The sequence below is a fragment of the Acomys russatus genome, chromosome 19 (assembly GCF_903995435.1).
Source record: "Acomys russatus chromosome 19, mAcoRus1.1, whole genome shotgun sequence".
Taxonomy (NCBI): domain Eukaryota; kingdom Metazoa; phylum Chordata; class Mammalia; order Rodentia; family Muridae; genus Acomys; species Acomys russatus.
The window spans coordinates 58,966,085-58,979,252 of record NC_067155.1 but is presented as its reverse complement, the minus strand read 5'-3'; the positions used below and the strand labels follow the sequence as shown (position 1 = coordinate 58,979,252).

At 51.5% G+C, this 13,168-nt stretch overlaps 1 protein-coding gene across 1 annotated transcript in view; it reads left to right on the top strand.

Annotated features, from left to right (window-relative positions):
- The window catches only part of Taok3 (TAO kinase 3), an 89,144-nt gene extending 76,835 nt beyond the window's left edge, over nt 1-12,309 (top strand). Inside the window, exons 16-19 of the mRNA XM_051161636.1 lie at nt 1,314-1,553; nt 2,990-3,202; nt 9,882-10,064; nt 12,071-12,309. Coding sequence (XP_051017593.1) covers nt 1,314-1,553; nt 2,990-3,202; nt 9,882-10,064; nt 12,071-12,232 — 798 coding nt within the window. The 3' untranslated portion in view covers nt 12,233-12,309. The remainder of the gene's footprint in view (nt 1-1,313; nt 1,554-2,989; nt 3,203-9,881; nt 10,065-12,070) is intronic.
- The last annotated feature ends 859 nt before the right edge of the window (nt 12,310-13,168 follow it).

Genomic DNA, 13,168 nt, shown 5'->3' with positions numbered 1-13,168 from the left:
CTTCCTGTCTCCCCCTCCCTCCTTCCCTCCCCCCTCTTCCCTTCTTCCCCATTTCCCTCTCTTCTGAAGTCTAGCTTTATATAAGCCTCATCCCATATGATGACACCCCATAGTTCCTGTGTGTGCCGTCACTCCAGCCACCACAGAGACAACTGGCCCTGGGTCCCAGCTCCACACTCCTAGGAGAGGAAATAAATTGGCCCAGGTTAGGCCATCCGCCCACCTTGGATCCAGTCAGCTTCGAAACCAGCACCTGCTTAACACGCGTCTACCTTACGTGTCACCATTAGAGTGTCCCTCAAGTCGAGGGCAGCAGCCACAGCTTAGCCAACACTAGCATGAATCCAGGGCTCATGGGTTAGGTCTTTGCAACTGGTGAATTTCGGAACTATCCTCAAGAGTCTGGGGATGTAGCTCAGCGGTCCAGCAAGCCCAGGGCCCAAGGTTCAATCCTCAGTTTGGAGTAAGAGATGAAAATAGTCTCAGGTTAGTGGGTAAAAATGTTTCATTTAACCTTTTGTTCTCCTGTTAGATCTTTCCCTGCTCTCCAAGGAAGAAGAAGGGAGAAAAGGCATCAGATGGGCATGAATGGAGGCCCGGGGATGTGGCTCAGTGGTAGAGCACTTGCCTAGCATGTACAAGATTCTGGGTTCAGTCCCCAGTGCCACAGGGGGGAAAAAAAAAAAGGAAGGAAGAAACGTGAAAAGAAGCAAGTGGTTACAAAGGGGAGAATAGTGTCCTCCAGTTTCTCCCAGCATGCCCTAAGCTCTGCTTTTTAAAAATAGATAATTGGCCTACTTCTGTTATATATGAAAACAAGGTATTTCCCCGAAAGCTGAGGGCAATGCAGACATTCTAGGTCTTTAGTCTGGTTCTTAACACTGGTCACATAGCAGAGTTTCCTGGAGAAGGCTTTAAAATTGAAATCGGAATCCCAGAGAATTCATCAGAATGTAAGGGTGTATGTCCTCAAATGATTTTAACGGGTATAACATGGGAGCCCCTAGCTTAACCAAACCGAAGCCTAGCATGTCATGGGCCCTCTGTGAGGCAGGAAAATCCAGGTGGGATTAATCCCACTTCCCAGAGAGTGCAGTTATGGCTGCTTGAAGTCTCCACCTTGTGAGTGGTGACCTCATCACAGAGCAGACCACACACACACACACACACACACACACACACACACACACACCTCATTAAGTCATGCTGCAAACACTAACAGACTTAGTTCAGAGCCATCCCTCACCGTGCTGTGTGTCCTCCCTTTCCCCTCCGCTCATCTCTCTCCATTCATCTTTTGCTCCCGGATGCAGGAACTAAATAAAAAGAGGACGCAGAAGGAGATGGAGCACGCCATGCTGATCCGGCACGACGAGTCCACCCGAGAGCTAGAGTACAGACAGCTGCACACGCTGCAGAAGCTCCGCATGGATCTGATCCGGTTACAGCACCAGACGGAGCTGGAGAACCAGCTGGAGTACAATAAGCGGCGGGAGCGGGAACTGCACCGGAAGCACGTCATGGAGCTTCGGCAACAGCCGAAAAACTTAAAGGTGAGAGGGCAGCGACCCCGAGCCCGGAGCGCATCCTCTCCGGACAGGCATATCCGTGGCCACCCCACAATAGCAGTCTCTCCAGGTGTGGGTACCAGGCAGACATATGGTATATAGACATACGTGCAGGCAAAATACCCATATACATAAAATAAAACTAAGACGTATAAAGTAAGCAAGGAGAACTCGGGAGACACTTGACTGACCCTTCCACAGGGGTCACCCAAGACTGTTAAAAAGCACAGAGATTTAAGTTACGATTCATAACAGTAGCAAAGTTACGAAATCGCACATGCCTGGGAGTTGGGACTGGCTCTCCAGGCTGTAGGATAAATGGAGGGACCCTCTGGCCCTCGCAGGCTGCACCTAGTCCTTGCATCGCACTGGGCGGCAGGTTCTGTGTCCTCAGTCACTGGCGTGTGTCAAAAAGAGAGGCCAGTACCAGTGCTGGTGCAAATGCAGGCCACCCTTAGTCACGATGGCAAGTGTCTCTTCAAGGCAAACCCTAGGCACATCCATGACCTCTGCCACCAGAAGCCCCAAGTGTTGCAGAAGTGACACGTGACAGCAGAGTGTCGGGAGGCCTCCAGATACCCCTCTCCGGGAACTCGACAGAGTGCAAATGTGATGTGAGGTCCTGAAAGCATCCTGGATGCAGTCAAAGGCCCAAAGTCACTTTTCTCCCTCAGTTTCTATGGAAACCGAGCGGGAATGGGTTGGGATGTGAAGTGCTGTGTGGGTGTTCTTCCTCATCAGCGTCTCAGGCACCACGAGCCACGGCAGCAGGCAGCTGGCTGGACAGTGCTCTCCCCCTTCTCACTAAGAACTGAGAGGAAATAGTGCACACATGGCTGTGTACACCAGAGAAAGGAAAAATAAAACACAGCAAACAGTAGGAGCCACTTATGACTTGGAGGAGGGCTGGAGAGATGGCTCAGTGGTTAAGAGCTCTGCCTGCTCTTCCAAAGGACCCGGGTTCAATTCCCAGCACCCACATGACAGCTCACAACTGTCTCTAACTCTAAGATCTGACACCCTCACACCAATGCACATAAATTAAAACTAAATAAAAATATTGAAAAATAAAAAGACTTGGGGGGAAACCAGAGAAATAATTGCCAGCCTTTTAAGAAGCTTCATAATATCCCACCATTAGCTTAAAAATATTTGTTCTCCCTGTTATAATCTATTTCTTTTCCTAAAGACATTTGTCAATTCAAAATCACATCATCCATATCATCCATTAAAAAAAAAATGGAGCACTGGTTAGCGTTACCCCTGTCCTGTGCCAACCCTGTCATTTCTGGACTGACGGTTGTTGTGTGTGGGAATCGTGTGCTTGTGCCATGTCATATGACCCCAGAGGACTTCCCTGTAGACTGACTCGTGTCTCTTTTTCTCTTTGCCACTTTTTTTTTTTTTTTTAAATCTGCCAGGCCATGGAAATGCAAATTAAAAAACAGTTTCAGGACACTTGCAAAGTACAGACCAAACAGTACAAAGCACTCAAAAATCACCAGTTGGAAGTCACTCCAAAGAACGAGCACAAAACAATCTTAAAGACGCTGAAAGACGAGCAGACGAGGAAGCTGGCCGTTTTGGCCGAGCAGTACGAACAGAGTATAAACGAGATGATGGCCTCTCAAGCGGTAAGTGGGGAACTTTGCTGCCACGGCTGCAAGAGCCTTTGGGAGTTCAAGACAATTCAAGACCCGGCTTTCCATCCCCCAAGCACCTTCCGGGATGTATTGGTTTAGGATATATTATTGGCTTCTTTTCCTGCCCGAGGAACGGAGGAAAGCGAAGACGCCGAGTACAGCTGAGCCCGCGTGTGGATACTTGCTGGAACGCCTCTTATAACGTGGAGCTGAGGGAGCAGTGCCGGTCCAGCCCGGGGCACACGGGGAGGAGGAGATGGGATGGGTACCTCGTGTGTGTACATGTTTGGTTATCAGGAGTTTACTGACCACTGCCTAACTAACGTCAGGCATGACCCTGCTGCCTCTGAGCTCATGGTCAAGTGAGGGGACAGAGAGACAGACAGACAGAAAGATAGAGACAGACAGACAAAGGTATTTGCTCAATGAACACTGGCCACACCTCCACATGCCACTAGGCCCAGAGACCATGGAGCTAGATAGGGTCTCATGCTGAGTCAGGGAAACTGAGTAAGCAGTAATAGCCAAGCACACTGAGTACTTAGTTGTGGGGTACCCAGGGCCTCGGAAGGACAAGGAGGAACAGGGAAGCTGGCCTGGGGATACCCAGAGCCCTAAAAGGAACCCATCAGAATACATGGGCCTACATGGGCAAAGGTCAGATGAGGAGAGTGTGTGTCTGGGGCTCAGAGCTGGAGGGTGAGCCCAGAGTTCAAGGAAGAGGATTGGGCTGGGAGCCATGACACACACCTGTGGTCCCCGCATTCAGATGACTGGGGCAGGAAAGCTTTGACAGCCTGGGCTACTAGCAAGATTGGAGGTGTAGTTCATCAGTACACCACTTGAAGGGGAGCCCCAAATGCTGACAAGAAGGGAAGGAAAGAGGGAGGAGAGAAAGAAGGGGGGAAGGGTGCAGGAAGAGAAGAAGGGAAGGAGAAAGGCAGACTGGGACCCCTCATGCACCTCTCCTGTCTTCGTCTCAGGCTAGCCCGTCCTGGTTTGCCACTCTGCCAGGCATCCTAAGACGCTCAAGATGCTGGTAGGTTAGGGAAGGGGTGTGTCAGGTAATCAAATGATGTCATCCCACAGCAACCGACCCTGACAGCCTGTGCTTTACTAAACAGAAGCAGTAGCCCCACCCGAGGTTGTAGTCTGCAAAGACCCAAGAAGCTCCAAAGGGTCTGAGAACCGGGTGACCAGCCTGAGGAGCCGTCACAGCCAGGGAGTAGCTTGGTGGGGGTAGGGGTGGGGTCAGAATCCCCAGCAGGATGTGAGTTGTTCTTCCATAGTGAGAGGGTTTGGGTGTCTGGTGTGTCGTGTCCACAAGTCCTGGGTTCCACCACAGCACTAAAGGGAGGTGGGAAGCAGGCACACGGACATGGCGAGGGGTGGGTAGGATTTGAAGGACACTTAGGGCATCTGAGGAGTGGACAGGAGACGGAGAGAGTTGAGGAAAGAGGGTGAATTCAGACGATGGGCACAGTAGCTGCATAAGGCAGCCATGGCACCTGGGGGCCTATAGGCGTCCACACAAAGAGATGCAGATACTGACATCTGCAGGTCAAAAAGGACACTGGAACTAAAGACAGACGGTCCCATGCCTTTGTGAAGGTAGCTGTAACATTTAAGAGTAAGCTAAACTCCACCAGGGACAGGAGGTGGGGTTTGAGAAGTGGGCCAGGGACAGGAGCTAGTCGCTGTCCATGTTTGGAGGCTGAGATGATGTAGATCCCTGAGGACAAATACTAAGAGAACAGGGGGCCAGGCAAGCACGCGTCACAGATGTCAGAGCCACAGTTCCCAGGAGAGGGAGCCACGGGAGCAGCAAACCTCGGTGACCTCCTGGCTTTGGACAGTAGCTTTAGTCAGTGCAGTACAGCGAAGGAACTAGAGGCTCTCTCGCTTCCAAGGGATGGGGTAGAGCGCTCGCCTAGCATGCCCCACACCACAGAAACCAGCACCTGGGAGGCGGAGCAAGAGGATTGGAAGCCCAAGGTTATCCGCAGCCATGAGTTCAAGCCAACGTGGGCTACATGGGGCCCTGTCTCAAAAGTAAAGAGTGTCCCTCAAAAGGAAGAAACTGCACACGGGACTCCATTTCGCAATCTCAGCAGCAGCAGAGGCAGACAGATGTGCAGCAAGCAAAGGGGATAGTTAAAGGAGGCTTCTGCCAATAGGAAGAGGCTTCAACATAGTCTTGAGCTGAGGATGGGTGCTGTGGCACTCATTCCTGCCCTCATCCATCCGTCCGTCCATCCGTCCACTAGGATTCGAGTGTCTGCACTGTGCCCCAAGCATCCTGGAGTGCTACGATGATTGTCGCCTCATCCCCCAACCTGGTCCTCCTGGGATAATGATAGAAACAACATTTAAAAAAAAAGGCTGCAGCCCCTGCACTGCACATGGGGTAGAGCAAGAACAAGAAGGCAGCAGTGGAGTCAGGAGGGCTAGCCTGGTCTAGAGTGGCAGGAGCAGCCTCACCACCACAGCTATTTAGGCTGAGGAGCTGCCGGTGCAGGAGTGGGAAAACAGTTGCCCGTCTGAAGAACTCTGAGGCATCGGTTCTGTCTGGAATGTGTGGAGCTAGGGAGGATCTTGCCTGGGAATGAGGCAGGAGGGTCTCATAGGGGCCAGGTCACAGGTCATCACAGGCTTCACAGTGCACCGTCACTAAGAGTCAGCATCGTATTGCTGCTTGGGGACCATCTGTCTGAGACATGTGGTGGAGCCCACTATGGTGGTGGTGCTCTTGCCTGGTCACAGGGGCATAATGCAGCTGCACTACAGCTGTGGGACTGGGATGAAGGGGCGTTGGCCATGTTTGAGAGACAGGCGAGCGGTCCAGGGAGTGTGCTTGGCAACAGGACCAAGATGAGAAAGGCTTGAGGGAGGATCCAAGTCTCTGGGTGACAAGTGTGGGTTTATTTAGAAGGAGGTGGGACAGGCTGCGCAATGGAAGCAGGAGGGGAGGAGGGTCGTGTTGAGCTCATGGGTCTGGGAAACAGCCCCGGTGAAGCTGTCCAGCAGATCAACTGACACACCGAGGGAGAGAACAGGAGAGCTAGCCCCCACCGCCCCAAGGCAAGTCCAGAGCATGTATCCCATCGGTATGCCAGCATCTGCCCAAGAGACACTCGTAGAGTACACAGGTGGCCTTAGGAAGAGCAGTTGGAGAGGGTGGGGGCTAACTCCCCGGAGCAGCCACATTTCTAAGGGCCTGTTTGGCAGGGCCTAGCTGGGAAAGAAGCAGAGTGGGGAGAAAACCATGGTGGGTGGGGGATATGCAGTGTCTCAGAAGCCGAGGATCGAGACAAGGAGTAGGCAGTCGATGGCAACAAACCCTGCTGGGAGGTGAGGTCCCATGAAAACGTCTCACCAAGATGATGCGAGTGACTAAGTGGATGATGGATGACATCATGAGCAAGAGACAAGGCAAAGGCGATGGGGGCAGTACCTGCTAGGATTCTTGTCTTGGTCTTGCGGTTGTTTTAGACCAGGTTTCTTGTAGCCTAGCCCAAGCTGGCCTGGAACTCACTGTATAGCCAAGGATGGCTTTGAACTTCTGATCCTCCTGCCTCCCACCTCCACTGGGATTACAGGTGTTCATTACCACGCTCTGTTTACTCAGGGCTGGAGACCAGGGCTGCATGCGTTTCTTGCTCTAGCGACCCACCCACAACCCCAGCCTGCGTCCTGTCCTGTTAGCTAGAGTCAAAGCACCTATGGCATTGCCTGGCTCTGCAGCAGGTGTCCAGTGACCATGTTATATAAGATGGCAGCCACAGGATGAGGAAAATGGCCAAAGAAGAGAACAGTATTACTGCTCAGGACAAGAGTCTCAGGACAAAAGTTGGCACTTTTTAAATTTTTCTGTAAAGAGACAGATCAAAATTGTAATCCATGTAGACCACAAGGTGTCCGTCACACTAGCCAGCTCATCTCTGCAAAGGCAGTCAAAATTGACGTGTGTGAGGGGTGTGTGTTTGTGTGTGTGTGTGTGTGTGTGTGTGTGTGTGCGTGCACGCGCGCACATGTGAGAGAGATGTCATGCCCTAGTAAAATTTTATTTATAAACAGACACATGGCCACTTTTGGCCTAGGGGCTATAGCACTCCAGTTTCCGGCATTTAGGAGTAAGGGGTCCCGTCACTACCAAGCAGTACAGGCAGGGTCTGAGTTGCCCTTGGGAGGAGGCTGTGAGCTCAGTTACAGTGCCTGCTCCTCCTGCATCCTGCATCCTTCTGCTTAAGCCAGTGTAGGAAGCAAGCGTGATATCCACCCACATCATTGCAAACCTTAGAGTGCATTTGTATGTATAGCTGTGGGTGAAAAATGCCCAAAGCTGGAACTTCTGTGGTTTCTCGCACCTGAAATTGCGTGGATGGAGCTGACACAGAGTGAAGTTTGAGGATGACTGGACACCAGAGACAAAGGAAGCTGCAGGCTGGGGTAGCAGAGAGCTTGTCTAACATGCAGGAAGTCCTCAGCTTTGTTACCAGCACTGTTAGAGTCCCTGCATGGCGTCCACGCCTGTAATCCAAACATGGTAGGACACACCTGTAATCCCTGCATGGTGGTGCACACCTGCAGTCCCTGCATAGTGGTGCACACCTGCAGTCCCTGCATGGCGGTGCACACCTGCAATCCCTGCATGGCGGTGCACACCTGCAATCCCTGCATGGCGGTGTACACCTGTAACTCCAGCATGGTGGGCCACACCTGTAATCCCAGCATGGCGGTGCATACCTGTAATCCCTGCATAGCAGTGCACATCTGTAATCCCAGCATGGTGGTGCACACCTGCAATCCCTGCATGGCGGTGCACACCTGCAATCCCTGCATGGCGGTGCACACCTGCAATCCCTGCATGGCGGCGCACAGCTGCAATCCCTGCATGGCGGCGCACACCTGCAATCCCTGCATGGCGGCGCACACCTGCAATCCCTGCATGGCGGCGCACACCTGCAATCCCTGCATGGCGGCGCACACCTGCAATCCCAGCATGGCGGTGCACACCTGCAGTCCCTGCATGGCGGTGCACACCTGCAGTCCCTGCATGGCGGTGCACACCTGCAGTCCCTGCATGGCGGTGCACACCTGCAGTCCCTGCATGGCGGTGCACACCTGCCCTTGGGAAGTGGAAGCAGAAGGATCAGGAATCCAAGGTCATCCTTGGCTGCATTACAGGCTCCAGCTCCAGCATGACCTGCATGAGGCCCTGTCTCAGAAGAAGCTGGAGATGCTTCTCAGCTGCCCATTGGTGGTCTAACCCCTCAGCCGCATGCCCAGGGCTCATGGCAGCTAACGCCTAGGAATAGAGTTCCTATTCCTAGTAAGGAACTTCTCAATCAGGAGAAAGGCCATAGCAGTTCTCGCTGGGAGCCACAGAACATTTCACCCTACTCTGTGAGCTATTCTGGCTTCAGCCCGACTATGTGTGTACAGCAACCCCGCCTTTGTCCCCAGTGGATTCTAACATGGACTGCACAGGCTGGGACTCAGAAAACACACTTCCCCCTTTAACTTGGTATATTTCCCACAGAAGAACTAAAGATGACACTCTACACGTAGCTTTAACATTTCCAAAATCACTTCCCACTGCAGGATGCAGTGTCAGTTTTGTCGCAGGCCTAGATCAGCTGAAGATGACACTGGGGAGAGAAACTCGGGGTAGCCACACACACTGTCTGACTCAGGGGCTCTGATGTCTGATGTCAGGGGACACTGAGGGGCTACTGTGAGGACACACCCAAGCTTAGGCCAGAGGACCTAACCTGTGCTCTGCTAAGGTCTGACACAGGAGCAGCTTTGGGTTCTGGCCTTCACGTTCCTGCAGATGGGCTTAGCCCATCTCTACAGAGGATCTGAGCATCTTGGTACTGAATGGAAAGTTCGGATGCTCACATGGACACAAAGGGCGCTGGGCCAGGCTGTGTGTGTGTGTGTGGGTCCCACTGCTTAAGCAAAATATGCCCCCGGTGGGTACCAGGTGCTCCCAAGGGGTGAGAATTTGACCCCCTGGGGTTATGGATTGGGAACTAAGATGTCATGTGTAGCCACAACCGTGGTCAGTATGAATTGTTCGGTCATAACAACTATGGTGGCGTGGTCTTCACACTGTGTGATTGTGGGATTCACTTCTGTAGCACTAAGTATGTCTAAATGGCATCATGATTTTATAGTTAAAGGTGTTTAAATATGGACACAGTCTTGTCAAAACCAAAATGACGTAACATCTGCTGTTTTTTGAGCACTGTAGTCCACGTGGAGTCTTAGGCCTGGGATATGGAGTCTTTCATTTAAAACTAACTCCAATCTTAATGGGAATTATTATTGTTTTCTTGAAGAAAGGAATGAAGGAAGAAATGAGACCAAAGGAGACTAAATAATTAGCAAAATGCCACCCCGAGTGGCAGAGCCTTGCTTCAGCTCACTGGTTCACCTCCAGAGCGCACAGGCTCGGCCACTAGAGTGGGCAGACTTCCCAGGATCTGGGGCCCAGCGCTGAAGGAAATGTGTTCTCAGACTCCACTGGCTCGAATGCAAATTGCAGTGTCCGTGGGTTTCTGCCTTTCTACCCAAATCCAAGCAAGGAGACTGTTCCCACTCACCGCCAGGGTGGCGCAGAGTGTACTGCCTCATATACAGCGCGTGTCTTCTGTGCCCACAGTTACGGCTAGACGAGGCGCAAGAGGCAGAGTGCCAGGCCTTGAGACTACAGCTCCAGCAGGAGATGGAGCTGCTCAACGCCTACCAGAGCAAAATCAAGATGCAGACGGAGGCCCAGCACGAGCGCGAGCTACAGAAGCTGGAGCAGAGGGTGTCTCTACGCAGAGCGCATCTCGAGCAGAAGGTAGGATGTTCCCTGGGAGGCAGGCAGTAGGGCTGGGATGCCGGAGCGTTGGAGTTTTGTATGCAGCCCTCCCCAGTGACCAGGGGTCAGACTGTCAGTTTACCCCTGGTACCCAAGAAAGGCAGACATTGTCCCCAGATCTGGGACACGATGGCCTATGAAGGTGATTGAGCCCTCTGGGATTCTGCTTAGGAAGCCTGCCATCTTAGCCAGCTGGATGATGTCACTTACAAAACAACTACGGGGCGCCCACATGGCTGCCCAGGAGCCTAAGAAAATCAAATAAAAGTTGATTTTTTTTTTTTCCAACAAAAAGAAATTATCAGCCGGGCGTGGTGGCGTACGCCTTTAATCCCAGCACTCGGGAGGCAGAGGCAGGCGGATCGCTGTGAGTTCGAGGTCAGCCTGGTCTACAAAGTGAGTCCAGGATGGCCAAAGCTACACAGAGAAACCCTGTCTCAAAAAACCAAAAAATAATAAAAAATAAAAAAACAAAAGAAATTATCAGCACGGCTCTTTAAATAAGAAATAAAATGAGGTTCTAAAGGGATGGCGCAGAGGTTAAGAGCACTTGCTACTATTCTTCCAGAGGACCAGGGTTCAGTTCCCTGCACCCACATCAGGCAGTTCACAACCACCTGTAACACCAGCTCCACGGGATCCGACTTAGGCTTCCACAGACTCTACTCATATGCACATACCTAAACACAGACATAAATAAATTTTTAAAAATTTTAAGAAATGGAAATATAGTTGATATTGCCACATATAGTAGCACATGTGCTCCCACTTGAATTATGCCTTGCTCTAGACAGTGTTCTAGGGAGCGTCAGCTGGAAGCTGTGTCATGAAGCATCTCAGGGCTGGGGCTGAGGAGATAGCCCAGTGGGCTTGCTGTGCAAGCACGAGGGCGTGAGTGCTATCTCAGAACACCCACATGAAAAAAATTTTCAAAGCCAGGTATGGGGGTTCACACTTCCCGTCCGAGCCAGGTAGGGGGGTTCACACTTCCCGTCCCAGCCAGGTATGGGGGTTCACACTTCCCGTCCCAGCACAGCGAGGTAGAGACAGACGGCTCCCTGGGTCTTATTGGCCGGCCAGCCTACTTAGCCACCGAGAGGTCCCACCTCAACAAACAAGGTAGACAGTGCCCCAGGAACGACACCAGACATCGTCCTCTGGCTGCCGCATACACCTGCACACCCATGCACACGTGTATATGCACACAAAGCAACCTGTGGGCCTGGGAAGTGGCTCGGCAGGTAAAGCGCTGGCTGAGAGAGTATGAGAATCAGATAGCACACCTGAAACCCTAACCGCTGGGGAGGCGTGACAGGAAGATGCTAGGGACGCTCCGGATAGTAACACCTGTCTCAGAAAACAAGGTGAAGAGTGACTGAGGAAAACACCAGAACAGACCTCTGGGCTCCCTGCACTAGCATATAGGCGCATGTGCACCCACACCTCCCACACACAGGCGCTGCATTTCAACTTGGTGACCTCTCTCCGCTTACCCAGTTACCTTCGCGCTCTCTCCCAGGCAGCACAGCAGCCTGCTCTCCCAGCCACTCAACTGCTCAAGAACCAAACTCTTAAGGATGCAGGAGGCTCAGGCCCTCCACAACAAAGTCACACGCACAGTCAAGCTCTCTGGGCTCCCCCTCAGGTACCTCCCACTGAGGGCAGGCACTGACTTGCATCAGCCCAGGCTCACATAGCATCACGCCTCCACCCCCACACCCCACTCCCACTCCTAGCAAGTTTGAAACACAGTGGGTCAAATCCAGGGCACCTTATTGCTGCACTCCCTTCTCTCAGGTCAAGGCTATTTTCTGCGTGTGTGTGTGTTTGTTTGTGTGTGTGTGTGTGTGTGTGTGTGTGTGTGTGTGTGTGTGTGTGAGAGAGAGAGAGAGAGAGAGAGAGAGAGAGAGAGAGAGAGAGAGAGAGAGATGGCTGTGGAGGTGAGGGGTTGGCACTGAGACCCACTTACTTCTGTTCTTGTGCAGATTGAAGAGGAGCTGGCTGCCCTGCAGAAGGAACGCAGTGAGAGGATCAAGATTCTCCTGGAAAGGCAAGAGCGAGAGACGGAGACTTTTGACATGGAAAGCCTCAGAATGGGATTTGGGAATTTGGTGACATTAGATTTTCCTAAGGAGGACTATAGATGAGATTAAATTTTTTTGCCATTTACAAAAAAAAAAAAAAAATGAAAAAAAGAAAACAAAAAAATTCAGACCCTGCAAAACTACATTCCCCATTTTAACGGGCGTTGCTCTCACTTCACACACACTCTCTCTCTTTCTCTCCCCCCCTCCCTCTTTCTCTCTCTGTCTCTCTCTCTCTCTTACTCTTCCTGACATCGTGTTGCACTAGTGCCTGTTTACTCTTACTCCATCAGGGGCCCGCCCTTTCCTCCCCCATGTCAACTTTCAGTGCTGGCCGAGACCCGGCCGCCCCGACTGTCCACCATCCACATCGCGGTACCGATGTGGTTCACGGATGCTCTGGTGAAAACCTTGGAGGTGGTTTCAGGGTCTGTCAACCAACAACCGGCGATGGAACACGGATGGCCTTGCTCTGAGCAATCCCTCATTGTCACCAACCAGTGAAAGCAAAGCAAAAACAAGCAAGCAAGCAAATACCTAAAGAAAGAAAACTAAATACATAATACATGCCAAGGGGGAGAGAGACAAAATCCGCAGCCTTACACCTTAACCAGCTGCTGCATAATTTTATTTTATTTTATTTTTTTGGTATTTATTCATCAGGAATTAAAAAAAAACAAAGTTTTATTAAAGATTGAAAATTTGATACATTTTACAGGAACTAATTGTGATGTACATATGAAGCAGTAACATATTATTACTATTTTGGGGCCGGGGTGGGTGGGTGGGGTGAAGAGATCTTGTGATTTTTAAGAACCTGCCGGCAAGGGTTTGCCTTGCCGTCAGCCTGGTCTACTGTATCCTGGCATCTTCTGCCGTTGCAGACGGTGCGAATACACTTAAGGAGCTCACAGAATCCCAGTAGCACAAAATTGGGCTTTGGCAAATCATGTATTTTGTGTATAGAGGGAATCTAAGGAGAGGAATTGCTTATTTTCA